General features: G+C 52.3%; 10 protein-coding genes across 10 annotated transcripts; 5 read left to right on the top strand and 5 right to left on the bottom strand.

The window, feature by feature from the left end:
• The first annotated feature begins 54 nt into the window (after positions 1-54).
• On the top strand, positions 55-1119 carry BDZ99DRAFT_415588 (uncharacterized protein). Its single transcript, XM_033716758.1, has 2 exons — positions 55-524; positions 579-1119. Exons 1-2 carry the CDS (start codon positions 168-170, stop codon positions 852-854), a joined length of 633 nt encoding a protein of 210 aa, XP_033578110.1. The 5' UTR covers positions 55-167; the 3' UTR covers positions 855-1119.
• On the bottom strand, positions 1118-2921 carry BDZ99DRAFT_475976 (acetyl-CoA synthetase-like protein; the record flags this gene model as incomplete). Its single annotated transcript, XM_033722028.1, has 3 exons — positions 1118-2104; positions 2154-2555; positions 2619-2921. The coding sequence occupies 3 exons, from the start codon at positions 2919-2921 to the stop codon at positions 1118-1120; spliced, it is 1692 nt and encodes a 563-aa protein (XP_033578109.1).
• A 371-nt stretch (positions 2922-3292) lies between these two features.
• BDZ99DRAFT_344380 (uncharacterized protein) lies at positions 3293-4211 on the top strand (the record flags this gene model as incomplete). The annotated part of the gene is made up of 3 exons (XM_033714419.1): positions 3293-3488; positions 3543-4005; positions 4058-4211. Coding segments are annotated over 3 exons (813 nt in total), but the record flags the coding sequence as incomplete, so codon positions are not given.
• A 688-nt stretch (positions 4212-4899) lies between these two features.
• On the top strand, positions 4900-7117 carry BDZ99DRAFT_562098 (putative efflux pump antibiotic resistance protein; the record flags this gene model as incomplete). Its single annotated transcript, XM_033727334.1, has 7 exons — positions 4900-5054; positions 5117-5250; positions 5315-5438; positions 5510-5716; positions 5765-6136; positions 6197-6564; positions 6618-7117. The coding sequence occupies 7 exons, from the start codon at positions 4900-4902 to the stop codon at positions 6932-6934; spliced, it is 1677 nt and encodes a 558-aa protein (XP_033578107.1). The 3' UTR covers positions 6935-7117.
• A 42-nt stretch (positions 7118-7159) lies between these two features.
• BDZ99DRAFT_562088 (uncharacterized protein) lies at positions 7160-8146 on the bottom strand (the record flags this gene model as incomplete). Its single annotated transcript, XM_033727333.1, has 4 exons — positions 7160-7820; positions 7888-7965; positions 8028-8046; positions 8105-8146. The coding sequence occupies 4 exons, from the start codon at positions 8144-8146 to the stop codon at positions 7273-7275; spliced, it is 687 nt and encodes a 228-aa protein (XP_033578106.1). The 3' UTR covers positions 7160-7272.
• Positions 8147-8759: 613 nt separating this feature from the next.
• BDZ99DRAFT_441969 (reducing type I polyketide synthase) lies at positions 8760-17396 on the top strand (the record flags this gene model as incomplete). The annotated part of the gene is made up of 12 exons (XM_033717791.1): positions 8760-8975; positions 9105-9249; positions 9318-9586; positions 9638-10071; positions 10179-10335; positions 10395-10626; positions 10786-11211; positions 11266-11425; positions 11472-12483; positions 12536-16138; positions 16189-16509; positions 16563-17396. 12 exons carry the CDS (start codon positions 8760-8762, stop codon positions 17394-17396), a joined length of 7809 nt encoding a protein of 2602 aa, XP_033578105.1.
• Positions 17397-17410: 14 nt separating this feature from the next.
• BDZ99DRAFT_570400 (uncharacterized protein) lies at positions 17411-19692 on the bottom strand. Its single transcript, XM_033727984.1, has 5 exons — positions 19017-19692; positions 18947-18969; positions 18710-18890; positions 18441-18624; positions 17411-18382 (listed from the first exon to the last, which is right to left on the bottom strand). Exons 1-5 carry the CDS (start codon positions 19229-19231, stop codon positions 17870-17872), a joined length of 1116 nt encoding a protein of 371 aa, XP_033578104.1. The 5' UTR covers positions 19232-19692; the 3' UTR covers positions 17411-17869.
• Positions 19693-20220: 528 nt separating this feature from the next.
• BDZ99DRAFT_441962 (vitamin B6 biosynthesis protein) lies at positions 20221-21958 on the bottom strand. The gene is made up of 3 exons (XM_033717790.1): positions 21708-21958; positions 21369-21551; positions 20221-21284 (listed from the first exon to the last, which is right to left on the bottom strand). Exons 1-3 carry the CDS (start codon positions 21831-21833, stop codon positions 20673-20675), a joined length of 921 nt encoding a protein of 306 aa, XP_033578103.1. The 5' UTR covers positions 21834-21958; the 3' UTR covers positions 20221-20672.
• Positions 21959-22246: 288 nt separating this feature from the next.
• Positions 22247-23426, top strand: BDZ99DRAFT_462413 (uncharacterized protein). The gene is made up of 3 exons (XM_033719841.1): positions 22247-22619; positions 22680-22759; positions 22866-23426. The coding sequence occupies exons 1-3, from the start codon at positions 22376-22378 to the stop codon at positions 23016-23018; spliced, it is 477 nt and encodes a 158-aa protein (XP_033578102.1). The 5' UTR covers positions 22247-22375; the 3' UTR covers positions 23019-23426.
• Positions 23309-26533, bottom strand: BDZ99DRAFT_386259 (ARM repeat-containing protein; the record flags this gene model as incomplete). The annotated part of the gene is made up of 4 exons (XM_033715466.1): positions 23309-23435; positions 23484-25335; positions 25410-26260; positions 26319-26533. The coding sequence occupies 4 exons, from the start codon at positions 26531-26533 to the stop codon at positions 23309-23311; spliced, it is 3045 nt and encodes a 1014-aa protein (XP_033578101.1).
• Positions 26534-26808: the final 275 nt, after the last annotated feature.

Raw genomic sequence — 26808 nt, 5'->3', positions numbered from 1 at the left:
AGCTTTATTTTCTGCCACCCCGTGCTCCGATGCCTACCTAGCACCAGTGCGGCACAACTCCACCCTCATCATTGACCTCACAAGCCAACTCCCCCTGCGACTATCCATCCAACTTCTCCAGCACCCTGCATAACCTTCTCATCAACACCAACACCACGCTCACCACAATGGCCAACCCCAAGTTCGCCTCCCCGCTCGAAGCCTCCTCCAACTACCACCCCTGCGCGCCCTCGCCCTACCACGCCCTGCGCACCGCCGCCGTCGACACGGCCGTGAGCATGGGCTACGACTACGACTCACTCGCCGAGATCCCCGTCGACTGGTCCGCGGACCAGGACCCCAACAACCACGTCTCGAACCCCATCTACGCCAAGTACGCGTCGACGGCCAACATGCGCCTGTTCGAGAGCTTCGCCACCGTCATGGGCGACAAGTACGCCGACATGCTGCGCGGCAAGGCCATCGGCCCCGTGCTCAAGGGGTACACGTACAATCTCAAGCGGCCGGCTGCGTATCCAGACTCGGTAGGTTTGGGTTGGGTTGTGTGAGGTGGGCTTTTCGCTGATGGTGGAGTGCAGGTGCTTGTTGGGAACAGGCTTAGCGACGTTCGCCCGGACCGGTACTTCACTACTACGACGATCTGGTCGCTGCGCCAGCAAGCTGTCGTTGCGGAGTGTGCCGGCTGGGTTGTGTTCATCGACTTTGCTACTGGGCGGCCGGCGGACCTGTTGAAGGCGGGCGAGCCGTACGTTTCGCTGCACGCTCAGATCAAGGACAAGGTGGAAAAGGCGAATGCGCTTCATGCGGAGTGGGAGAAGAAGCATCCGCCGAAGCGGCCGAGTTCCCAGCTGTGACTATATAGCTGCAGCTGCTAGCACAGGGTTTGGTGTCAATGGCGGCATGGTTTGATTGTCAAGGAGATGCAAATGGTAGTCTTGCCTTGAACGGCGACACATATGTACACTGGAAATGGATAGGCGTTCTTCATTTCATCGGTTTGCTTGAGCATAAGGCATGATCGCTCGTTCTACGAGGACACCTGACCGAAAGGGGCTGCGAATCTACACTGATACTGCAATTCCTCCACATTTGCTCAAACCTAGTGATTCAAAACTCTTCACCAATTGGCGTTGTCTGTAAGCAATGTGAATGCCGAGAGCGGTGCGGGCGATTCCTCAACAGTTGCCTGTTTGAACAATCGCTGCAGCTCTCCCAGATACAGCTCGACAGTGACCTTTCGTTGCACGGTCCCCTTGACAGTCCTTGGAAATGGCTTGTCCGGGTCGACCAAATACACCAGCTGCCTCGAGACCCTGGCATATGTCGGACACGTCTTGTTCGACTCTTCGATGAGCGGCCAAACGCTCTCAAGACCATCACTTGCGCCGCTTTCTTTCAGACGAAGGAGTAACGCAGCTCGTGGGAACCCTGTCCCTACCAGCATAGCCTCGTGCACATCCGGGTACTGAGTCAAGCGCTGCTCCAGAGCCATGGGATGGAACTTCTCCCCAGACGAGAATGTTTGCAGATCATCGGCCCGGCCGTAGTACCGCCAAAGACCCAGCTCCGAAGAGTGGCGAAGGAAAAGATCACCTGTTCGGTACTCCTCGAGTTCGGGGAAGAGCTTGAAGATGGGTTGCACGTAGGAGTCGTTGGTACTGTCGTTGCGCTGGATGATGGCCTCGTAGATGCCTTCGGCCTCCGAAGAAAGATCAAGGCGCATGTTCATCGCTGGATGGAATCTCATGTAGTGCCATTGATCCGCATTCCAAACGGCGGGCCCGAGTATGGGCCACAGTCCGCACTCGGTGGAACCGCAGGCAGTGAAGAGCTTCATCCTGGCGCTGACGGCGTCTCCGGCAGCAACAGACACATCGCCACCGGCCCACATGACAGTCTCGACTTGGTCAGAGATACGCTGGAGCGTCTCTGGATTGGCGGCCATCTCTTCCAAGAAAGGGGGAGGTAGTGCGACAACGTCCGCCTTTGTGTAACGTAGTGCATCCGCAACCATTGCCGCAGAGGGTGGCATGCCGGACAGGGGGTAGAGTAGCACCGAACCCCGATAAATGGAGAAGAAGATGCTGGCGAACAAATGTGACGCCTGTCCCCTACGTTAGTTTGCAGCTCCCCTCCCAAGACTTGGAACTTACATGGAAGGCAGGCATAAGACTGAACACACGTGTTCCCAGAATGTATCCGTCCATGGATACAAAGTTGGCTGGCGGCTCTAGATAGCGTTCTGCGCCAAAGCTATCAGCCCACTCATGGGTCCAAATGACCGATTTGGGAAATCCAGTTGTGCCTGAGGTATGCACAGCCACGAGCGGCTCGGCGCGTGCTTCTTCAAATGTCTTGTCGTAGGGGTAATGCGGATGGACCTGGTCCAGGAGCTCATCCAGCTCTGGGACTTGGTAGACTTCCATTTCGTGTTTGGCAAGAATCATATTTGTGATCGGCGGATGGCTAGCTGGTGTGAGCATGATTTTGCCCTCGAGCTGGACTATCAGGGCCGAGATAGCCTCTGCACTGTAACGTGGTGCCGGGAAGAGCATCTGGGCGCCGGTGAGTGGACCCGATCAAGCATGGTGAACATGTTGTGTGACTGCAAGGCTTACTTTATAGCCCGCCTTGACCGCCCCCAGAAGGAAAATGATGAAGCGCAGATCGTGGGGACCAAGATAGACCAATGTAGGGAAGGCTTCGCCTTTGCCTAGACGGTCCTCTATCCACCAGGCGAAGCCGTTGACTGCGCTCCCAAGTTCGCGGTATGTTACGGTGCGAAAGCCCTCAGCAAATGTTGTGGGCGAGCGCGAATACTCGGCGTACGGAGTGTCGGGGTGGTCTTTGGCAATTCGATCGACATGATGAACGACAAGACTGTGACGGGCGGATGGCCAGGGGCTCAATTTCTCAGCCATGGTTATTGGTTGGAGGTGGTGAAAGAGGTGCGAGGGAAATACACGTTTGAAGTCGTGGTTTATCAAGTCGCGAGCGCCGACCAAGTTCGAAAAAGCCGGGTACCACCGCCTCATGAATGATAACGCTGTGACACCGATGTATCACGCTTCTAATCTAGACTCAATTTACAGAGTGTGTGCCACTGAAATGCATTCGAGACACCCCCACTTCGTATATTTTTCCAGGACGCCGCCCCCTTGCCGCAGGCGTCAGCAGCACATCCTTCTCACATATCCAGCCTTCGTCTTGGTCTTCAGGGTGTTCTTCTTTCCCCATCCTGAACCCTTATTGGCGAATAGCGACCATCATGGCCGATAAGCCCGAACCACATTACTCGCCCGAGTACCTGGCAGAGTATAACGGTGACCGCGTCATCCTCTGCGCCTCAATCTTTATCGTGCTTCATATCTTTTTTGTATGCCTACGCTTCGTCTCCCGACGTATGAAAAAGGCGCCTTGGGGCTGGGACGATGCTTTCATAGTAGCCGCCGCCATCTTCTCCTTTGGGGTGATTGCATCTTGTCTAGGTAATTCGGCCATTTTCGTACTATGTATTCGGCCACTTGCCTGACCTTTTCCAGTTGATGTCTACGCGGGTGGAGTGGGTTATCATGTCGTCGCCGTGGCAAAGAACACGCCGTGGAAACTGAAAACATGGGCAAAATTCACCTTCATCATCCCGCTCACGTATCTCCCTGCCATCGCCATGCCCAAGCTCAGCATCCTTTGCCTGTATCTTCGCATCTTCAGCGAGCCCATTCACCGCGCAGTCTGCTGGATCACAGCCGGCCTCATCGTTGCGAACTGTATCGGGTCCATGGTTCCAGCATTCGTCATTTGCGTACCCTTGGAGTTTCTTTGGAATCAAAATCTTCCTGGCGGCGGTCACTGTATCGACATCGATGCTTGGTATCGTTGGAGCTCATTGATGAACATCCTAACGGATCTCATTATGCTAGGTCTCCCGATTCCCGTTATTATCAAGCTGCATGTCTCACGCAATGTGAAAGTTGGATTGGCAATCACATTTGCAACAGGTTCTATGTTCGTATTCTCTACCAACAGCTGAAGATCACGAGCTGACATGTACCTCCAGTGGAGTAGTGACAGCCATAATACGATTCGTCGGCTTCTTCACTAGGGATTTCGCAGAGGACGGCACGTGGACTGCGACGAGGCTCATTGTTCTTTCCATCATAGAGCCAGGCTTATATCTCATTGCAGCATGTCTTGTTTGTTTGAAGCCCGTCGTCGCTCGGGTTTGGGATAAATCGCAGCTTCCGTCGTTGTTGTCTAAACGCACGACAACTACTTCTTCCTTTCCAAAATCCCAAATGGACTCTCATCGGATGGTCAAGATTGAGTCACAGAGTTCAGGAAACGACCGATCCCACCGATCCCGCAAAACCGAAGACGAAGAGAGAACTATCATGACATATTAAGGCGGAGTGAATTGTGTGAAGGAGCGGGCAGTTGCATTATCAGAATAAACAGACGTGTGGGAGCCTGAGTGCAAGGGGTGCATTCCAGTCACAGAGCCTTTCATTGTCGACGATTTGAGCTATATTAGAGTGAATTTAGGCGGATGATTAGATTTTGAATGCATTTGAAAATATTTTGAATTGATGCTAAGGAAGAAGCTGCCGCATCGGAGTGACAGATCCATGAAGACATGTGAAGGCCGAGGCGTGGTGCGCCACGCCTTTGTTGTAAGACTACATCTAACGCACATTATCCGTGTGTAACTCAGCTGCACTTGCTGTAATAGCCGACCGTTAGTGGCGTTTTTAGGCGTTCCGGCAAACGCGCCCCAAAGCTTGTTTCGCCCTCTCCTTCTTAAAGATGCAAGCACATGCTCTCTCACCTAACGACCTTGCTCGCCCATGAACCCACCTGCTCATTTCACCACACTCGAGACCACCAAGACCAAGGAATGCAATGAACTCAAAAACGAGCGAGCAGCCCATGGAGCTGCCTCGAATTTCCAATGCTCGAAGCGACGTCGAAACGGACATCGGCGATGCGACTCCCATCTTGCCAGACCGCCAGCTCTCTCACCTCTTTGGCTGGCGATTACACCTGACAACCCTTGCGTACGTGTTGCTATAATGGCTGGATGAGATAGTGCCGTTCGGCTTGTTGACTGAATATCTAGCGTCGTCCTTTCACTACTAGTGATCAATCTCGAGGTTACCATCGTTAGCACTTCTCTCGTTGCGATTGTGAGAGACCTCAATGGTTTCATGCAGACTAGCTGGATTGTGAGCGCATACTTGGTGACCTATATGGGTAAGAGATGGAATTTCTAATGTCCAAGTACTGCACAGCCGTAGCTGCTTCTTACACGTGACAGGTTTTATGATATTATGGTCAAAACTCAGCGACGTCTTTGGCCGTAAAACCACCTTCATGGCTACTATGCTCATCTTCTCGGCCTTCTCTGGCGCTTGCGGAGCTTGTCAGACCATGACCCAGCTGTGAGTTCAACCTTGCACATACCAACTCTTTCTTTTCTCTTAAGTTGAGCCCAATGCTAACATTAGTACAGTATCATTTGCCGAACCTTCCAAGGCGTTGGTGGAGCTGGATGCTACTCCATGTCCACCCTGTTTACGTATGAGATGATCCCCAAGAGCAAGTTACCATTGTACGGGGCCCTAAACTCGGTTTCGGTTGCGATGGCGACTTTGTTGGGGCCACTTCTCGGCGGTCTGATAAGCAGCCACACCAGTTGGAGATGGATATTCTACCTGAAGTAAGCAACTTTTCAAAGCTTACAGTGCTGCACCTGACATGTGTCTAGCTTGCCCATCGGCGTTTTCGTTCTGGTGAGCCTCGGACTAGCCGTACCACGGGGTTTCCCACACCACGCGTCAGACCTTCATCCCCTTCATAGACGCATACCTATAGTCTCTTCCAATGGACTCAAGAAAGTCGACTTTGTCGGCGCTATTCTATTATTGGCTGGGTCCCTGCTGTTATCATCTGTTCTCATCGAAGTCTCACTCCGCTCCGGATGGTCCGCTGGAGGAACGATAGCTCTTTTAGTCCTGTCTGGAATTAGCTGGATCTTGTTCTTTGCTTGGGAGTGGTATGTTTCTCAAGGAAAAACAGGGCAAGAACCACTCCTTCCTTGGTTGTTCGTCAGCGATCGTGTGTGGGCTGCCATGCTTCTGTAAGACATCCACAGCGCCCGAATGAGCTAACCACTTTCAATCCGCTGACAACAAGACAGATCCAGTTTTCTTGCAGGTGTCCCATTCAATGTCGTTGTCATCTTTCTCCCACAACGATTGCAAGTCATTTCTGGAGAAAGCGCCCTGAAGGCCGGAATCCATTTGCTCCCATACACCTTCGGCGCAGCATTTGGCGCTGCCCTCGCGAATGTCCTCGGCTCTAAGCGACGTCTAGCTATGGCATACGTCTTACTAATTGGAGCGGTACTGCAGACAATTGGGCTGGCCTTACTAACGACCCTCCCCACAACCAGCGAGTTCCCAAATAGTGGTTACGGATATGCGGCGATAGCTGGAGCTGGCATGGGGATGTCTTTCGGCATTCTGGTACTCGCCACACCATTCATGGCAAACCAAGAAAATCTATGTGAGCATCGGTAGTGCCAGACTGCGTAAGTACTACGCTAATTCTTGCTCTAGCCATTGCCTCAGGGGCTATCATCCAATTCCGCTTTCTTGGGGGGGTCATTGGAATCGCCATCGCATCGAATGTTTGGAATGAGCGAGTCAAATCTGGGCTCGCCAACATCTTGGACGCCCAGACGCTTAATAGTATTCTCCAAAACACCGAGGGTCTAAAGGGACTCCCACTACCCGTGCGAGTGGACGTTATTCGGGAAATGGCCAAAGCGTACAACTTGCAGGACGCGGTCATAATCGCTTTCGCCGCGGCTCAGGTCCTCGTCGTAGGCCTGGGCTGGAATCGAAATTGGTCGAACAGGGGATGGATAGCTTGATAGAGTTGGGGCCAAACAGCAGCGCAAGGTAGAGAAATTTGTGTTAGGCTCCACGAATCCTTTCGATTCACCTAGGTTTTCATGAAGCTGGGACGTGTCAGCTTCGGGGTGACGCGACAAAGTCGTACGACTTTTAAGGAGATATAGACTAAAACTTGCAAAGGATTCAAGGAATTACGTTCACAGCATGAGAGCCATCCAATGAAAAGTTTTGAAGATTGCACTAAATAACGGACGTTTCAATGACTTCCCTTTAGGTACGCCGATGTTCCACAGCACCGTTGGTACAAATCCCCTTGGCATAATTCGTATCACTATAACGCTCATCTCTAATAGTATCAGAGTACCACAGCCATAGCCTTGTCGACAGTCCGCCGAATGGCTTTGCTAGCTCCCAACACAGCCTCCCTCGCCTTACCGCTCGGTACATTGTGCCCCTCTTCGTGCAGAAACACGGCCCTGGACTCAGGATCACACAGTTGACTGAGATACTCACTGGTGTCCGGGTACAACGCGTCGTTCGTGCCCCAGATATGCGCCGTAGGAAGCCGCAGTAACACGCCGTCCTGCTCCGCATTGAGCAGCCGCAGCTCACCCTGTTGCAGAGCCTTTGGATCGGCGGGGCGGGCCCCTGATATGAAAATCGCACACTTGAAGGGATGGGCTCGGGGTGTACCGTCATCGTTCAGCCCCAGCCCCAGTGTCTGGGCAACGATGTAAGTAGCGACGAGCGCGGCGCCGTGAGAATACGCAATGACACCATCGTACGGCCCCTGCAGCTTGACGTACTCGTCGAGCTGCTCCAATGCGAGTTGCATGCTCGACACGGAGTTTAGATCGAAGTAGTTGAAGTGTGCGGCTGCGTCGGGATAGTACGACGTCGTCTCTGTGTGGTATGAGTGGGGGGAGTCAGTCCGACCGTCGAGAGCCGGAGTTGGTGGAACTGGACGGACCTGGGGCGGGAGATGCTGGGATGGTGCCTTCCACGAAGTCGAACGTGTGGCCTTCTTCCATCTCGTAGCGGAGGGACACTGGATGGCAGCGCGGGGCATGAGCTGTGGATATGTCGTCGGTGAGAGCAATGATTGCGTACCTGTCTGGGCTGAGAATATCTACATCGCACTCTCGTCAGTGATCACCGGCGCGGAGGTAGAGAGGGGCGATCATCACCTCGCTATTGGTGCCTAAACCATGCAGGCAGAGGAATCGCATCTTGGACAATATCCTGACGGGCGGTGGAACTGGAGACTCCGAGAAGAGGGAACAGTTGGCAGATGGAAGGATTTGAGTGCAACGACCATATCTGTGGGATGGCTATCTCCTTTCTATTTATATTCATCGGGATGCCCCCAACGGCGTGGAATTGGGATTGTCGTACTGTAATCTAAATGGCAAGCGAGTAACGGTATTATGAAACGGCGGTCTAGACATCCGTTGCTTGTTTGATTGTTCTCGGTGGTTCAAGGTCGACCCGCATGACTGGGAATTTGCTCCTCTGGATCATTCACCGCTTCCTACTTTCTTTGTCTTCACCCAGCCTTGCCATCCTAGTCTGTGATTAAGCCTCATGTTAAGCATTGGGCAGTCCATCATTCACTGCTTGCGTTACTCTACAATGCGGTGAAGTTGAAGTTTTGGCAGTCATGTAAGGCTCGAGGTGTCCCCAATCTGAATTAAACAAGGGACCTCGATATATCTTAAATACCGGATTGCCGACATACCTTTTAATCACGTTGCTACTCGCTCTTCTCTACTCTAAGATTGACCCAGTCGTTACGAAATGGCTCCCACAGCTTCAAAAAAGCGTGACAGCGAGAGAAGGTCTATGTACCCGCCGGTGCATGCCAATGACTATGGCAAGCAGGATGCGACAGAACCAATTGCTATTGTCGGTTTCTCATTCAAGTTTCCCGGTGGCTGTGAGACGGCAGATTCGTTCTGGGAAGCCCTATTGGAGAAGAGAAACACGGCTACTGTATTCCCCAAAGATCGCCTGTCTGCCTCGGCGATGTACCATCCTCAACTCAACCGACGAGGAACTGTCAGTCATTCTCATCGTCCCCTCCTTATCTCCGTCTCCCCTCCTCTTTCTTTCTGATTTCAGGGGGTTTTCCTCATTTCCAATCTCAAAAACATTTTCTGGTGCATCGGTGTGTCTGACAAGCTGCAGATACCCTTTCAAGGGGGTCACTTTTTAACAAGTAATATTGCCGAGTTTGATGCTCCGTTCTTCTCCATTTCAGATGCTGAGGCCGCCTCGTTGGATCCTCAACAACGGATTCTTCTGGAGACCACCTTCAGGGCATTGGAAAATGGTTTGTCTTTCTGCATCGCACTTGGGCCAAGCGCCGTGTGTACGCTGACGCTAATTTATATCATTTAGCTGGGCAGCCTTTAAATCGCGTCATTGGATCAAAGACGTCTGTCTTTACCGGCTGCTTTACCAATGACTGGCAGCAACTATGCCTGAAAGATGCGGAGCAATGCACCAGTCATGCAGGCATCGGTTTCGAAGCTTCGATACTTGCCAACAGACTCAGCTGGTTCTTCAATTTCAAAGGAACAAGCTTTAATGTGGACTCTGCTTGCTCAAGCAGTCTAGTCTGTGTAGACCTCGCCGTCAAAAACCTGACTAGCGGCGATTCAGACATGGTAAGCCTGAACGGCGAGTGAATAAGTGTGGATTGTACTTACAGTACCGAGAGTATTGCTGCCGGATGCAACCTGCTATTCTACCCGGACATCATGCACGCATTATCCAACCTGGGTCTCTTGTCTCCGAACAATCAGTGCTACTCCTTCGACGACAGAGCCAACGGATACGCGCGAGGCGAAGGGTTCGGCGTCCTCGTGCTGAAAAGGCTCTCCGACGCCATCGAACACAACGACGTTATCCGCGCAGTGATCCGATCGACCGGCAGCAATCAAGATGGCTACACCACCGGACTCACCCAGCCAAGCAGCAAAGCTCAGTCCGAGCTCATTCGAGAGACGTACCGCAGAGCACGCCTCGACCTCGATCAGACGAGATTCATTGAAGCTCACGGCACAGGTACCGCTGTGGGTGACCCGATAGAAGGTAATGCGATTGGGGAGGTTTTTCGACGCTCGCGATCATCAGATGACCCCCTCTATGTGTAAGCTTCGCAGATTTCATGCTTCTGCCATCACTTCCTTTTACCTCTTCGGCCCGTCCTCCTTGTGCCCGTGCTTGCGGCATCAGCTAGGAGACTAACTTGTACAGAGGAGCCGTGAAAAGCAACATTGGCCACCTAGAAGGTTCTAGCGGTATTGCAGGTGTCATAAAATCCATCCTCGCACTCGAAAAAGGCGTGATACCCCCGAATACAAACTTCGTCAACATCAATCCCCAGATAGACCCGGACTTTTTGAGAATCAAGGTACCAGAGAACTCACAAGTTGCCACTTCTAGGATAGGCCAATACTGACGACTGCTTAGTTCCCTCTTCAACCAACGAAATGGCCTTCTAAAGGCCTTCGTCGAGCTTCCGTGAATTCTTTTGGATTCGGAGGGACCAACGCCCACGTGATCCTCGATGATGCACTGCATTATCTCCAGTCTCGTCGGCTGGTTGGACATCATAATACGATCGACTATCCCGAGGATGATGATGCCAAAGAACCTTTCGTGAATGGAACGGCGATAACAACTAACGGAGATACTCTCTCCTGTGGCTCCAACGGTCTGCTGGAGCACCATTTGCCCAACGGTTCTCATGTCTCAATTGAGAGCTCTCCAACCAAAAAGGTCAATGGCTTGCATGGCGGTCCGCCATCAAAGGGTGCTATCAACCATGGTTTGTCCAACGGTCCTCGAATCACGCGATCAGATGATGCGCTCGAGGGTCTTGGCCATCCTCCAAAGCTTATTGTGCTCTCCGCGATGGACAAGGACACTCTTGAAACGCAGGCAAAAGCCCATACACAATATATACAGAGCATGTTGAAGCGAAACCCGGTGTCGGATTCATTCGTTAGTAACTTTGCATACACAACATCAGCCAGACGGAACCCCTTTCCTTGGAAATCCTTCGCTGTTGTAGAAACTCTCGACGACCTGGCCCACCTAAAATCGCACCTCTCATCCCCCCGGAGGTCCATCTCGGAACCATCCCTGTGCGTCGTTTTCACAGGACAAGGGGCCCAGTACCCCGGACGTGAGCTTCTTTGTCTTGAGCAATTCGAAGTCTACAGGCAAAGTCTGACGCAGGCTGAACATTATTTACAAAAGCTCGGCTGTCGCTGGAAACTTCGAGGTGAGTGGTCGATGCATAGAGCGAACATCAGGCCTATTCTTGACGCGTGAATAGAGGAGTTGTACAAAGACGAGAAGCTTTCCAAAATCAATGATGCGGAATATAGCCAGCCTATTTCTACCGCAGTGCAGGTGGCTCTCGTCGACACTTTGCGCAGCTTCAACATCTATCCCAACGTGGTAATCGGGCATTCATCCGGAGAAATTTCAGCGGCGTAAGTGGCTATCCAAAGTAACTTCTATTGCTGACAAGATATTCAGATATTGTGCCGGAGCCTTATCCGCAGAGTCGGCATGGAAACTCGCTTACTTCAGAGGTTATCACTCGGCACTCCTCTCAGAGTCTGGCAAAATGCGAGGCGGCATGGTGGCCGCTGGACTTTCCGAGGAAGATGTACTGGTATACCTTGATCGAGTCATTGAGCAAACCGGAGAGCGCATGTTGACAGTGGCATGCATCAACAGCCCGAAGAGTGTGACGATATCCGGACGCATAGATCATATCGACCTTCTTGAGACGATGTTATCGGAGAGCAACGTATTCGCACGAAAGCTGAACGTTAACCTGCCTTATCACTCCCATTTCATGAATGCTGCGTCACAGCAATACCTCGAGTCTATCATTGGCTTGGAAAAAGGGGTTGCGACCCCTCACCCGATCACGATGATTTCGACTGTCACGGGGAAATGGATACACGATCGCATACTACGCACACCTCAGTACTGGGTCGACAACATGATATGTCCTGTCAAATTTGCACCTGCAGTTCAAGCACTCACGTTCCAAGCCGGAGCCATGATCTGGAAGAAGCTGGACTGCAGCCACCGAAATCGATCCAAGGTGACCTTCCTACTTGAAGTTGGCTTTCATTCCGCCCTACGGGGTCCGCTAAGAGACATCGTGGGCGGGTTTCATAGCAACTCCAAGATCGCCTACGAGTCCGTCCTAGTGCGAGACAAAGCTCCCTTGCACTCGCTGTTCAATTCCCTGGGCCACTTATACTGCCACGGATATCCGCTGGACCTGAGCGGTATCTATCGCCTGGGGCAGGAGTCTTTCGGTCTACCCAAGCCACTTTGCGATCTCCCTGAGTACCCATTCAACCATTCACGTCGATATTGGACGGAAGGGCGGGTGAGCAGAAGACTTCGGCTTCACCATCAAGAGAAGCTAGACCTTCTCGGGAAACCCAGCCCCGATTGGAACGACGTCGAAGCTAAATGGCGTAATTTCATCCGAGTGTCGGAAATGCCATGGGTCGAAGACCACAAGGTGATTATCACAGTCAATATTCGCTTGACCTTTGCTAACCTGTGCCGCCTAGATCAACGGAGCGACTATATATCCTGCGGCTGGAATGCTCGTGATGGCAATCGAAGCCGCAAATCAGACCACGGACAAGAGTCGTACAGTGGAAGGGTTCGAAATGAAGGATATCCGATTTTTGTCCGCTCTAACCATTCCTTCCCACCTAGATGGCGTCGAAACCCATATATATCTCCGCCAGGTCCGAGACTCCGCCAACTCTGAAACGCCGTGGTCCGAATTTCGAGTGTTTTCATTTGATTCGGATGAATGGCACGAAAACTGTCGGGGTTCCATTCGTGTCACGTACAAAGCCATAGCAGAGGGGTTCAGCGCCGTCAAAGAGAGTATAGAAGAGCTCAATTTGTGCCGCCAGCGCCATTATGGTCTTCCAGATCCAATCCAGGATTCTTTCGACCACCGAAAGCTCTACAACGCTCTGAGGTCCAACGGGTTTGACTTCGGTCCCTCATTTCAGCTACTGAGGAACGGGTCCTTTCCTTCTGATAAAGAAGGAAAAGCCGATATCGAGATATTCGAATGGGCCGCGGATACTTTCCCACAACCGCACATAATCCATCCGTGCACTTTAGATGCAATCTTGCACCTTAGTTTAGCGGCTTGCGCAAAAGGAGGAGACGTACAAACTCCAACGGCAGTTCCTAGCTCTTTGAAACGACTTTGGATTGCAAGCCAGGGACTAAACAGACCAGGGCCCAGGACAACAAGCGCGGCTGCTTGGATGGTAGGCAAAGACGCTCGTGGAACCGAGTTCAATATTTCCGTCCTTGATGATTCGAAGGAAAGAGTTCTTGCGCAAGTGACGGGTCTCAGATCAACCATCGTTGCAGAGATGTCTGAGTCCTCCCAGGATAACGCAGACGTAAAGCAGACCTGCTACCATCTTGACTGGAAGCCTGATGTCGCTCTGTTGAGCTCCCAGAAATTGTTGGATTACTGCGTAGAGGCACGCCCGAAGGATCTTGAGCCCGCCAAATTTTATCAGGATTTGGACTTCTTGCTACTTGCGTTTCTCACGAAAGCTGTGGATGAGCTTCAAGATCATGATTTTCCAACCACACCTCCCCATCTATCACGTTATTATCAGTGGGCTAAACTGCAACTTCAGCGATACCAAGAGGATCTTCTCCCCAATATAGAGCCGGAGTGGGCTCGGATTTTCGAAGACTCGGAGGCTATGGAAAGATTGTGCGAGCAGATTCAATCCACCAACGCCGAAGGACAAGCATATGTTGCGACAGGTCGTCACTTGACCTCGATTCTGCGCGGCGATACAGATCCGCTAGAATTTCTGTTCCACAACGATTTGCTCACGAACTTCTATCGTGAAATCAACGACTCCCGTGCCTGTTTCGCAGAGCTTTCCCGTGTTCTCGATGCCGCCGCCCACAAGAATCCAAATATGAAGGTGCTCGAGGTGGGTGCTGGAACGGGCGGCACGACTGAAAAGGTACTTTCGACACTCTCTACACAAACGGATAGTGCGATGCGCAAGCCACGATACTCGTCTTACTTCTACACCGACATATCTTCAGCCTTCTTCGAGGCAGCTGAGGCCAGATTCATCCAATACCCCAATATCGAATACCAAGCTCTGAACATAGAAATCGACCCTAGCTACCAGGGACTTGATTGCGGGACTTTCGATATGGTCGTCGCCGCAAATGTGCTCCATGCTACTCCTGATATCAGCCTCGCCCTTAGGAACGTCAGAAAGCTCCTAAATCCCGGTGGTCTCCTCGTGCTATACGAGCCCACCAGGCCCGAAATTATGAGACCAGCTTTCATAATGGGCCTTTTGCCTGGGTGGTGGCTCAGCTCAGAAGATTATCGACCATGGGGTCCTACGATGACCTCTGCGTCATGGGATAAGATACTCCGCGACAATTGCTTCTCTGGTGTCGACCTGGAAATGCCTGACTTCCTCGCCCCTGAATGCCAGGAAGGCAGCATCATGATATCCACGGCGACATCAACAGTGTGCAATATGGGACCTGGTATAACTACCGAGCCACCCTCGCATGGAGCACCGATTCTAGTGCTAAACCTCGAATCTGAATTTCAGCGAGATGTGGCCTGTCGCCTCCTGTTAATGCTTCCAAGCCTTTGCCGTTCTGCTAGTTTCGCGGAGATCGCCCAAATAGACGACATGGCCTCTTCTTACTTCATCTTCATTGAAGAGATAGAACGCCCCTTCCTCATGAATCTCTCGAAGGAAATGTATTCGATATTCCAAAAGGTCGCAGCATCTGCTAAAGGCATCCTCTGGGTGACCAATGGAGGTGGGACGGCTCCCAAACAGCCAGAGTCCGGCGTAGCAAATGGTCTCTTCCGCGTCCTTCGCAATGAAAACCCGGATCGGCCATGCGCAACCTTGGCTCTTGATCTAGATTCTGCCATAACAGATGAACAGCTCGAGGCAATTTGCCAGATATTCCGGCTCGTGCAGCAAGAGAACTTTGACCAGTCAACACAAGATATGGAATATGTGGAAATTGACGGCGTTCTCCAGATCCCCAGGGTCGTGCAGGCAGAGAAACTCACGGAAAATCTGTTCAGTAGGTCACTGCCACGACAAACCTCGTCCCGGATGGTCGAGGACTGCCCTCCCCTCCAGCTGGCCATAGGATCTGTGGGGTTCCTAGATACCTTGCACTTCACTGAAGATGACGATCATCCAAGGCCTCTGGATCCGGATGAAGTTGAAGTGGAAGTTCGTGCAATGGGTCTGAACTTTCGAGACTGCTTCTTAGCCCTTGGTCGCATACCAGACTCTTCTTACGGCAGCGAATGTTCCGGTCTAGTTTCCCAAACTGGATGCAATGTCGTTGGACTGTCCACAGGGGACCGTGTCGTCATGTCTGCATCTCCGTGCTTCAAGACCTACGCGCGCGGGAAAGCAAGCCATGTTCTCCGAATCGCGGACGAGATGACTTTTGCTGAAGCTGCAAGTATCCCCACCCAGTTCTGCACAGCCTGGCAAGCAGTCCACGGCATTGCGCGCCTCCAAAGGGGAGAGTCGATCCTGATTCATGCTGGAGCTGGCGGAACCGGCCAAGCAGCTATCCAGGTTGCCCAGTATGTCGGCGGTATCATATACGCTACCGTCAGCTCCGAAATGAAAAGAGACGTCCTCGTCGAACAATACGGTATTCCGGAAGATCATATATTCTTTAGCCGCGACTCCAGTTTCGCCAAAGGCGTGATGCGCAAAACCAAAGGTAGAGGGGTCGACGTCGTCCTCAATTCCCTAGCAGGCGATAGCCTTATCGCGAGTTGGGAGTGCATTGCCCCTTACGGCCGGTTTGTCGAGCTTGGGAAACGAGACATTCTCTCCAACGCTAACCTCCCAATGTATCCATTCAAAAACAACGCCAGCTTTATTTGTTTTGATGGCTTCAAGTGGCAGACCGAGCGCCCCCAAGATTCGAGGCGCGCGTTCGAAGAAGTCCTCCAGCTCTTCTCGGCAGGGGAATTTCGTCCGATTCGGTCCTTGAATGTGTATCCTGCTACAAAAGTAGAGGAGGCTTTCCGAGCGATGCAGGACGGGAAGACGGCAGGGAAGATCGTGTTGGAAGTAACACCCACGACTCCAGTCAAGGTAAGATTCAGTCAAATTCAAACAAAGGGGCTCCGTTCTTACCATTCCAGGCAATACTCGCTACCCAGCCGAGCTTCCTCATTGGCCACGACGCGACTTACGTGATTGCCGGTGGACTTGGAGGCTTGGGTCGTAGCGTCGCACGATGGCTTGTTGATCGCGGCGCTAGAAACCTGATACTTCTCTCTCGCTCCGGCATTCGTAACGAGACGGCGCGCGACTTCGTAGAAGAGCTCAAACAGCAAGATGTCTTGGTCAAGGCTCCAGCCTGCGACATTACAGACGCTGCAGTATTGGAAGAGGTGATTCAGCAGTGTACCCAAGAAATGCCGCCGATAAGAGGCTGCTTCCAAGGATCGATGGTCCTAAGGGTAAGACATATTCCTCGCCATCCAAAAGAGGCCTTAACGCTAATTGATCTAAGGACTTCATGTTCGACAAAATGGACCACGCCGACTGGCACCTAGGCACAGACTGCAAGACCATCGGCTCCTGGAACCTCCACCAGCTCCTACCAAAAGACCTCCATTTCTTCATCTTCCTCTCCTCAGCTTCAAGCGTAGTCGGTCTCCGCGGACAAGCCAACTACGCCGCGGGCAACAGCTACATGGACGCTCTCGCCCGCTACCGCGTCTCCCGCGGCGAACGCGCCGTATCCCTCGATCTCGGCGCCTTAACAGAAGACGGCCTCCTCGCTGAAAACCCCGAGTTCCTGAACCGGGTCCTCGGCTACGGCGCCCTGAACGGCATATCGAGGAACTTCTTCTACGCAATCCTAGACTACTACTGCGACCCTGCGCTTCCCCTCCTCTCTCCCACGCAAAGCCAGCCTGTCATCGGGTTAGGATCGGATGCCAGTGGGGGCCTAGACGGGATCGTTATTTCTCGCCAAGCCATCTTCACGCATCTAAAAGAGAACGCGAAGAGCAGGTCCGCGGGAGAGAAGAACGACGACGGCGCTCCAGACGCCTGGAAAGAGCGCTTTCACACCGCGAATTCACAGATTGACGCGGCCCACGTCGTCGAGCAGGCGCTGGTTGCAAAACTGCAGCGCACGCTGGCGGGCCTGCACGGCGAGGTCGATATGTATAAGCCTGTTGCCGCGTATGGAGTCGATTCGCTGTTGGCGGTGGAGCTGCGTAGTTGGATCGCGAAGGAGTTCAAGGCGGATGTGGCTATGTTTGAGATTTCGGGCGGGGCGTCGTTTTCGACGCTGAGCAAGCTTGTGGTTGAGAGGAGTAAGATGAAGCGCGGCTAGAGGTTCGAAGGACAGTTGGTGATATGGCTGCCTTTTCTTCGATAGAGTACGAGGTTGCGGGTATTAATGAGATACTCCATGAAAAAGTGAAGAAATGACTCGAAATGCACCTCCAAAAGATCCCGGGTGAAGCTACACGGGTTCAAATAAGCTTACCTTAGATTCAACATCGAGGAACGGGATTGATACAGTATTAGGCCATAAGTCTGGGAACGCGAGTTCATCACTGCTTGGCTAAAATCCTGCCCACCTAACGCGACTGTGGGGATCATCCCAGCTAGTCAGTAGCCAGTGAGTCAAGGAGCAGTGTGATTTGCACTGCTTGAAACTTGACATCGGCGGCTCGACTCTTGAAACCGTACCCGAAGCAGTGGCAAACAAGTGTCCACAGACTAGTGGCCTGTCGCTGTATAAACTGTGGATATCCCCCTCCAACCCACAAACACCCAGCCCAATCCAAATCCCAGATCCCTCTACCAAGCCAACGGCTTCTGATCATCCTCATCAAACCCCTCTACAAACTCCCGGCTCCCCTGCGTACTCGCCCTTCCCTCCCTCTCCTCTTGCCTATTCGCATACGTCACCTCCTGTCTCACCTCCCTCCGCATCTGGATCCCCTTCCCCTCCTCCCATTCCTGAGACCCTGTCTCCACATCCCCGCTCACATGCGTCTGCACGCCTCCCTTCACACGATCCGTCAGCCCGATCATGCCCAAATCCCCCGGCTCCCCATCGGCGTTACCTGGGGCACGGGGAGTGGTAAGCCTCTTATGCCCGGAGGTGATCGACGAGATGATCCCGATCTTGTGAGACTTGGAGGTAGAGTGGGAGAGGGCGCCGACGCGGGATTGGACGGTTTCCTGGGCGATTTTGGTGATGAGATTGGTCATTGAGAGTTCGATCTTTAGTTTCACGGTGTAGGCGACTGGGTGGAATTGGAGGAAGACGACGCCGTTTTGAAGGAACATTGTGCCGACGATAAGGAGCTGGGGTGAGTGAGTAAGTGGGGAATTGAGGAAGGGGAAGAGGGCGAAGGGTGCTTACGTCCATGCTGATTGACACGATGATGATACGTAGGTTGAAACGGACTAGGTCGTTGTACTTCTCGATCCCGTTGCGTACAAGGCGGTGTCTGATTTGGGTTATGAAGTAGTAATTCAGCCCGCAGTCGACGAAGAGGATGATGAATTTCGTTATTTTGTCCCAGATGTTGTTGATATGAACATAGCTACAAAAAGTAAGCATTGAGGTCGTCCTGGTTGATATTTGCTTCTTCGGGTTGGGCAGGTAGGGGGCGCTGGGGATGGGCTTACGTTTGTGATACATCAAGGTGCGCAGGAATCCAAATGCAAAAGACAGAGATTTCGATGATGGATATGATGCCTACGGTTCCCCAGCGGATATACTCGACTTTGGAATCTTTGCGTGTGATGAGGGAGACGCGGTTGACAAGGATCTGGAGGATAAATTGGATTTCGAAGACCCAAAGGACCACTTTGAGGGAGTTTAGTACATGACGACGTTGGAAGCATTAATGACGAGAGACATACAGATGAAGAAGAAAGTGGGGAACCTGAAGAATGTAAGTATGGAGAAGTGATAGAGAGAAGATTTACAAACGTAGGTTTAATAATTCCTTCCAAGAAAAGCCACGCCACAATTGCAATGGCGAGGTTGACAATGAGCTCACCCCACACCATCCAGATGAACATGCTCCGTAGCGGACTGCGGTGCTTCCTGGTGAGCTTCCAAGCATCCCATCCTGTCAGATACCCAAAGCCGAGAGTGAACCCAAAGGCGATACACGAGACTTTGTAGTCTGTAGAAGTCGACATTGTATTCTTCGATGATGCGTTTAGAGAACTGTCACTGCGTACTAGTTACAGGGGGAACGTGGTAAAATAGAGAACCAGATCCATGGGTAGGATTCAAGAGGCCTGCCAACATTAATAGAGTGGAGCCCCTCTGCCCTACACCTCTGCCCTACACCTCTGCCCTACACCTCTGCCGGAAAGGGGCCGCCATGTGCCGGTCGTACTCTATAGAAAGGGTTCCGGAGTACCGTCCGTTCGGTAGTGCGGGGAAAGAGGCGTCAGTCAGGTACTAATTCAGTTCCATCGCCGTGGATAGACAGGGTCGGTTGGCTCGCGTATGCTCGAAGGCAACGTTTCAACGTTTGAGGTGCTGCAAGAGCGGGAGAAAGCTGACGGGACGCGCTTTGGGCGAGACGAGACCGGGATCCAATATGCATGCAGTAGTTCAGCTACAGCTGTGAATTGCATTAGCGAGTGGCTCTAGAGACATCATGGGTAAGGCACCGCGCAGTGATGGGGGCTCTACCGACATCATGTGAAGTATATCGGCCGCTAAAAGCCTCGGCAAGTTCTCGACTTGGAGGGGCGCCGTCTCCAAAACAAAAACCACGTCAAAACTACGGCGAAACCACGGCATGCCGCGTGAAGTAGTTTTGCTAGTCTCCCTTTGCCACGAGGCTGGATCTAGGTTGTCGGGAATGGTGACGGCTATGTCGATTGCCCGTGCCGCCCCAATTCTGCCCACTGGCAGGCCTCTGGAAGATCAAGCGCTAGGTTGAATCAGGAAGGACCTGACGTTTACTCGATGCGCTTGTGAATAGTGACACATTTTTCGCTAAGAGAACGCGTTTCGACGTTCTTTTTGCCAGGAGAAGCAGACGTATGGATGGGGTAGCCTTTGGCAGACGGGGAGTCGGTCAGGTACCTGTACCCCAATAAGGCTAATAGTCCGATAGCCCCTTGGTATATCGACGGCGCCTCCATGCAACTATCTCGGAACGGCTAGACATGTGATTGTAGCGGTTTTATTAGAGAAGCAAAAAGGGAAGATCGCATTGCAGATTTCTTTTTCCAGATTCCAAAACCTTCGTCTCCTCGACAATGATTGATGATGTACAGAAGGGCCGAAAAGGATGCAAGAGGAACTAAGCTACCGGCCAAATGATGGTGCGGGCAAAGAGCAAGTGATTCAGTAAGTTGTTCTTTGAAGTATGCTGTCCTTTTCCTTGACCACTATTTCTCCAAGCTGACCCGTATAGTTCCTTGTAGTATTTACCCCGTGCCAAAATATGTTACTGTGCTAGGTCGTACGTTTAGGCACGCGGATATCTCGCTGGTCGGACTTCACTTTTGCTCACTCCTTACCACTGTCAGGAGTACCCCAGCTAGCATGTCTTCAGTCGGTCAAACGATAGCCCTATTCCCACTGATTCCCACTGCATTGACTTTTATGTGAGGTAACTCACCATCCCCTCTTAGCCAATCTCTCCTGCTCCTTCATCGTCGCCGTGTTAATTCCCACCATCGCCTCTCCCAGATCCATACTCACCTCAACCAACACCTTCGGGTCCCTAAAGTGCGTGACCGCCTGCACGATTGCCCTCGCCCTCTTCGCCGCATCCCCACTCTTGAAGATGCCACTCCCCACAAACACCCCGTCACATCCCAACTGCATCATCAGCGCCGCATCCGCCGGCGTCGCCACCCCGCCCGCCGCGAAATTGACCACCGGCAACCTGCCCAGCTTCGCCGTCTCTTTCAGCAGCGCGAAGTCAGCGCCGATCTCCTTCGCCATGATGCGGAGCTCCTCGTCGCTCATGCCCTTGGCCCGCGCGATGTCCGCGGAGACTTGTCGCTGATGGCGGACGGCCTCGATGACGTCGCCTGTGCCGGCTTCGCCTTTTGTGCGGATCATGGCGGCGCCTTCGGAGATGCGGCGGAGGGCTTCGCCCAGGTTGCGGCAGCCGCACACGAAGGGGATCTTGAAGGGGTGCTTGTCGACGTGGTGAACGGCGTCGGCGGGGGTGAGGACTTCGGATTCGTCAATGTAGTCGACGCCGAGGGCTTCGAGGATCTGGTGGTTGGGGAGGTTAGAGAGGGTGTCAATTGGGGAAGAAGAGGGAAGTGGGGGGAAGGGAGGCGAAGGGAGGGAGTGTACCTGGCATTCCACGAAGTGTCCTATTCTCGCCTTCGCCATGACGGGGATCGTGACGGTGTCCATGATCTCCTTGATCATCTTGGGATCGGACATCCGGGCCACGCCCCCCTCGACTCGGATATCTGCAGGTACGCGCTCAAGGGCCATGACGGCGGAGGCGCCGGCTTCTTCTGCGATGCGTGCCTGTACACAGCATTCTAGTTAGCCAATGGTTCATCTACAACATCTAAGAAGTGGAAGTCCTTCAATCGGAGGCAAAAGTGGGATACTGGAAATGCATGACGCGACCATAGAAAATTTGATGTCTGGGGAATTCAATTGGAATGAAAGGAACCATACCTGCTCAGCATTGACAACATCCATAATGACTCCGCCCTTCAGCATCCTCGCCAGTCCAGCCTTGACAGCATAGTTGTTCTCGTCCTGGGTGGCATGGCCATTGGTGGTGGGGAGCTCGGTGGCCATTTTCAATATCAAAGCTTCTTAGAATAGAGCTTCAACGCCAATCTCAAAAAGGAGTGCAGTGTTTTGGGAGAAAGAGAAAGTAAGAGTATGTAGAAGCTGGAGAAGGAGAAGGTAAGCCAGGTGGAGTCCGTAAAGCACCAAAGGAACGCACCAGCGTGACTCTTAAAAAAATCTCCACTGCCCAAGGGTCCAGTCCGCTGGGCTGACAGTCAAAGAACAGCCCAGCCAGTCAGCGGTCGCGATTCTCCGTGACTTCCCCGGATGGATGGCGGGGTCTGTCCCAAGAACGCAGGTCGATTGAGCCCCTCCCGAGGTCGGCCGGCCGTTTGACTAAGCCTGATGGAGGAGGGGGCGGCGTGCCGATGTTCGGCTTCCTGCATCGGCCAGAGGTGTCTGACATCACCGATCTAATTCCGCGTGTTTTCGTCCATACCATTGTGCCATGTGCCTCATACCTAGGTAGCTCTGCCTATTACCCCCTCTCGAAGCAATTGAACCTATCCACACTCTAAACACCGAATACACACTCCTAATTACACAAAATGGCATCCTTCCTCCTCCGCCCGACCTTCCTCGCCGGCCTAGGCGCAACCTCCGTCATCGTCGCGCCCATGCTCCTCCGCCCGCAGCAGCAGCTATTCCGGCCGTACCGCATGGACGCCTCGCCGACGCCTCTCGCAGACACATTTAGGAACTTCCCAGCGCGAGATTCGCAGACCCCGGTTGTACAGAAAGGAAGTTTCAATCCCCAGGCGCTGAAGCAAGTTAGTGCGGGGAGTATCTTTGGTGCGTACCCCAAGAATCTGGTGTACGATGCTGTATTGGGGCTGACGTGTCATATCACAGGGTTGCTTGGTGGTCTAGCAATCAGTGTATTTTCGAAACCACTGGCGCTGATAATTGGTCTGTTGGTATTTGGGGTACAAGTGAGCTCCCCGTTGTAGTCCCCGTCCCATTCCCCGATTCAATTCCCGGCCATTCCCGTCATGATGCTCCCAAAACCACAATCGCTAACCGCCATCCCTCATCTAGTTCATCGAGTCCCGAGGCATCCATATCATCCCCTACGAACGCATACAGCGTAACTTTAAGACCACCAATGTGCGCTCCCTGATACAAGACAACGTTGCCTTTAAGCTGTCATTCGGGGCGACCTTCGCCCTCGCGGCCTTTGCCAAGTTTTGAGCCTGGAACAGAAGCAAATAATCGCCTGGCCTGGACAAAATGTCCGGCCATGCAGAAAATCTGGAGAAGGGAAACTGGAGAGACGGAAAATCTTGTATTATACAGTAAAGAAAGAGTAAAACAGAGCCGAATCGTGGCTGGAACACTTTGTGTCGCCAGTGGGCCACTTGAGACGGTATCATTCAGGTGTGCAGTCGTGTGTGCCTATGGTTGCCATTTAGTGGGGATGATGTACGAGTATGTGAGTTTGAGTTTGAGCTTTTGCACCTCACAGTGCTTTGTCGGCATGCTCATAGGGGAGCATTAGGCGAAATGCCAAGATATGGAACCTCTGGGCCTAGCTGCACAGCCATCTTCCTGCATTTCTGCGAGAAGTCTTTGACTGTGATCTTGAACGCTGAAACTTGACGAGCATTTCTAAAAAGAGTTAGCAGCACCACGGAAACAAGATGAGGAGGTCCATACCTAATCAGCCCCTCAGTGAATATCCTCGTTAGTTTTTGAACCTCGAAATGTTCGGGCGCTCGTGCGAACAACGGTAAGTTAGCCAGCGCTTCGGTGATCTGGGTACGCGCCCAAGGCTGAGATTGTATCATCTTGCGGAGTGGCGGCATGATATAATCTAGCGAGCTAGTGTCGGCCTCGCCACAAACATTGAAAACCAGTGCCCGAGTCACTGTTGGACCAAAATGGCTGACTATTTGCTGTGCGATGCTCTGCTGCGGATGACGCATGTCGAGAGATAGAGCGAAGATATCGTTCCAAAGCTCCGCTGCTGCACGCTTCGGTAGTACGTCTGGCGATAGCACGCATTCGATGGAGAATTGAAACATGGCTTGTAAAACCTCGGAAGATTCCCCGTTGAGAATATCCGCGTTCGTGTTGATGATCCGCTGGACGACCTCGATGCAGCCTACAGAGACCTCGGGGTCTATGCTAGGGTGTCCAAGTTGCTGCATCAGCTTCAGAATGTAGCGGAGCAGGAGCTGGGCTTGCTCGTGAAATGATGGCGATTTGTCGCTCTTATGTGATCGGACGAATATGCAAGCCGTCTCTAGCACAAAGGGGAGGCGTGGCGTATTGACGTCAGTGCTGGCGATGAAGTCGACTGTCGCTTTTGGAGGCAGTAGGAATGGTCCAGGCACGGATTCCTTGTACCCAGTCCGGAAGATTGAACAGGCTTCCTCAATGATGTCTCCTTCCTTGCCATGAATCTGCGTGAGCACCTGTATGAATTGGAATATCTGAGACTGGATCGTGCTTCCTGGTCCTTCGGTCCAGAAGTTCGATGGGCTTTTCTCTGATGGGCCCTCAGATTCGAGATCGATCACAGCGTCATCTTGTGCCTGTAAAGCTTTACCTATGCTCGTCAGACATTGGAGAGCAGCTAAAGCAAACACAGCGCTGGTCTCTGTCCCTGCATTCTCCGGAGTAATTGCATTCTGGGCGTCCATGGAGATATATTGAAACAGCTCTTGAAGTCGTGTAGCTTTTTCAGCATCTGAGGGCAGAGCCTCGATGATTGCTGCAATGCCTTCCATGACCTTTCCTTTGGTGTGAACTTCGGCTGTCTGGTAGCCGAGGAATTGTTGGTACATATCGAAAAAGGACCCCAGTTCTCCAGTAAGAGCTTTCCTACAGGACGAGCAGAGGGAAGCGAAGGATTTGGCTGCTGAATTGGCCAGAGCTGGCTGAGCAAGAGCAGTGACTAAGAACCGTAGTACTGGAGCTACAAAATCCATATTGCGAAGGAAGAACTCCGTGAAATGCGAGACCATCTCCACTGCGGATCGGCGGGTCACCGCAGGAATATTCTCAGCTGCCGTCATATGATCGAACAAGGACGCACCGAGAAGAGTTCGAATTTGGAGGTCAGTATCTGCATCGAGCTCTTCGGCGATAGAGTTCAAGCAGAATAGGCCGGCTTCGACCTGGAGCCAAGCTTTCTCAGCTAGGGCAGACTGGATGACCTTGACGAAATGGTCGAGAAGCGGCTCACGTATTTGTTCGTAGGCTGACTGAAACAGATCACGGACATCCATTCGGAAAGACTTGAACCTGCTTCTTGACTCGCTATCCCACGCTTTTGTCGCTTCCGGCGGAGGGAAGCGTATCTTATCGAACAACTCCGTGACGACTAGGAACGTGTGAGCCTTTGCGATATCAACCCAAGCTGGTTTTGCATCCGCTTCCTTGAACTTGAACATCTCGTCGTCGAGTGTACTGATGTAGACGCTCCAGAAATCGGCAACCGGAGGCGCAATCTCATCGCCATCTCCGACGTAGCCTTCGTATTTTAGTAGGTTATGAAGTGTCCCTATGTTTGTCAGTTCAAATTTCGCGGAGTTAAGACAGCTGAGATTCGCGATATATGACAGATATTAAACGGACCTAAAGCTTGGTCGCATACGAAGTTTTGTCCTGCTTCCTTGTGTAGACGGCCAGAACTCAACAGTATCTGGCAATACGCTATGACCATCCGCAAGAGAGTGACCGACGTATCATCGTTCTGGTTCAGAATCTCAATACCCCAAGGACTCATGCAGCATTCCCATAATTTGTACTGTTGCTCAGGAAGGAGGAATTTGGGGTAGTTATCTAGTATATCCGCGAATATGTCGATGGCGTCGTCTACGTCTAGCTCAAGGCAGGGCGCAGCCATGTCAAACACCGTACGCAGATTTTTGAGAGATTCTGTCGAGTTTTTGAATTCTTGTTGTGCATAAAAGACCCAGGACACGTAGGTCTTAAGAGCCTGGTTGAGGATTTTCTGACCAGCCTCCTGCATACCCTCTCTCGCGATCTCGTCTCGCATGCACACCACTTCTTGGCCACGACGCAGGGATTCATGAAGCAGTGCTTCTATGTCGACCGTGTTTGATGCCATTCGATTGTGGAGCGTCTCATGCTGCTGTTGGGATAAGCTTTTCGCTGCTTCTGCAAGGTCCATAGCGAACAATAGAAGATAGTAAATTTGGCCGTCGGTCAGGGAAGGCAGAAGCTCCCATATTGATAGAAATTTGTCAATAGACTCCTCTGGGACCTGAGTGCCCTTGTAGAAAGAGCAGGCAAGTGTGTGAATGCACTTCGTCCACGACGACGTCGGCTTGCAAAAGTAGTTCGCGAGCGTGGAACAAAACTTGGTGGCTACAACCTTACTCTGACTAGTCTTCTCTAGTCGAAGAAGCCATGACATGAGAGTAGATAGAAGAAGGGAAGACTGGTTTTCATCCAGCTTGTCCCTAGTGCACTTGTGTTAGCAATGTCACAGAAAGAGCAGGGACAGATCATGACACTAACCCATCCTGGTTCAGCTTGACCGTAAATGTCAGCGCGCCGTAGTACTGCACCTTGTCATCTTCGCTATGCATCAGTGCGTCTGCGATCTCCCACCCTCGGTCAGATCGTTGCAGAGTAGTCAGAAACGCATCAGTTTCCTTGATGACCTGCGGATTGCCCACTTGGTAGAGCAGGTTGATGCGCTCTTCGATCTCCGCTATAGTCGGCTCTGCCATGGAAGCGGCTTGATGGGGAGTTGCCACTGACATGTGCGCCATTCTGGAGGATGTCCTTTACCTTTGAGAGGGGTGGAAGCCACCAGCCTCTAAAGGAAGACTTGTGGAACTTTTGAAGCGGAAGAGGAAGCACTCGAATCTTCTTGACAAATGAATGCGGAGATGTTTAGCGAAATGAGGGTGAAGATGGCGGCCTGATCCTGAGAGGCCGCAAAATCTACGTGGCGCGATGACTTTCCTGTAAAGACCGATATCTCTGTCTTGGGCTCGCGCAG

The sequence above is a fragment of the Mytilinidion resinicola genome, assembly GCF_010093595.1.
Source record: "Mytilinidion resinicola strain CBS 304.34 unplaced genomic scaffold BDZ99scaffold_8, whole genome shotgun sequence".
Classification (NCBI taxonomy): Eukaryota; Fungi; Ascomycota; class Dothideomycetes; order Mytilinidiales; family Mytilinidiaceae; genus Mytilinidion; species Mytilinidion resinicola.
Note: the sequence above shows the minus strand (reverse complement) of the source record. Positions and strands in the feature narration are given on the sequence as shown.

What these genes read in the sequence shown, in the direction of transcription:
- BDZ99DRAFT_415588 (XM_033716758.1), top strand. Translation starts at nt 168, where the DNA reads ATGGCCAACCCCAAGTTCGCCTCCCCGCTCGAAGCCTCCTCCAACTAC. An exon ending in CGGCTGCGTATCCAGACTCG is followed by an intron (nt 525 to 578) that starts GTAGGTTTGGGT and finishes GGTGGAGTGCAG; the next exon opens with GTGCTTGTTGGGAACAGGCT.
- BDZ99DRAFT_570400 (XM_033727984.1), bottom strand. Translation starts at nt 19,231, where the DNA reads ATGTCGACTTCTACAGACTACAAAGTCTCGTGTATCGCCTTTGGGTTC. An exon ending in GAAGGAATTATTAAACCTAC is followed by an intron (nt 18,970 to 19,016) that starts GTTTGTAAATCT and finishes TACATTCTTCAG; the next exon opens with GTTCCCCACTTTCTTCTTCA. An exon ending in CACCTTGATGTATCACAAAC is followed by an intron (nt 18,625 to 18,709) that starts GTAAGCCCATCC and finishes TACTTTTTGTAG; the next exon opens with CTATGTTCATATCAACAACA.
- BDZ99DRAFT_441962 (XM_033717790.1), bottom strand. Translation starts at nt 21,833, where the DNA reads ATGGCCACCGAGCTCCCCACCACCAATGGCCATGCCACCCAGGACGAG. An exon ending in ATGTTGTCAATGCTGAGCAG is followed by an intron (nt 21,552 to 21,707) that starts GTATGGTTCCTT and finishes TGCTGTGTACAG; the next exon opens with GCACGCATCGCAGAAGAAGC. An exon ending in GACACTTCGTGGAATGCCAG is followed by an intron (nt 21,285 to 21,368) that starts GTACACTCCCTC and finishes CCCAACCACCAG; the next exon opens with ATCCTCGAAGCCCTCGGCGT.
- BDZ99DRAFT_462413 (XM_033719841.1), top strand. Translation starts at nt 22,376, where the DNA reads ATGGCATCCTTCCTCCTCCGCCCGACCTTCCTCGCCGGCCTAGGCGCA. An exon ending in TAGTGCGGGGAGTATCTTTG is followed by an intron (nt 22,620 to 22,679) that starts GTGCGTACCCCA and finishes GTCATATCACAG; the next exon opens with GGTTGCTTGGTGGTCTAGCA. An exon ending in TGTTGGTATTTGGGGTACAA is followed by an intron (nt 22,760 to 22,865) that starts GTGAGCTCCCCG and finishes TCCCTCATCTAG; the next exon opens with TTCATCGAGTCCCGAGGCAT.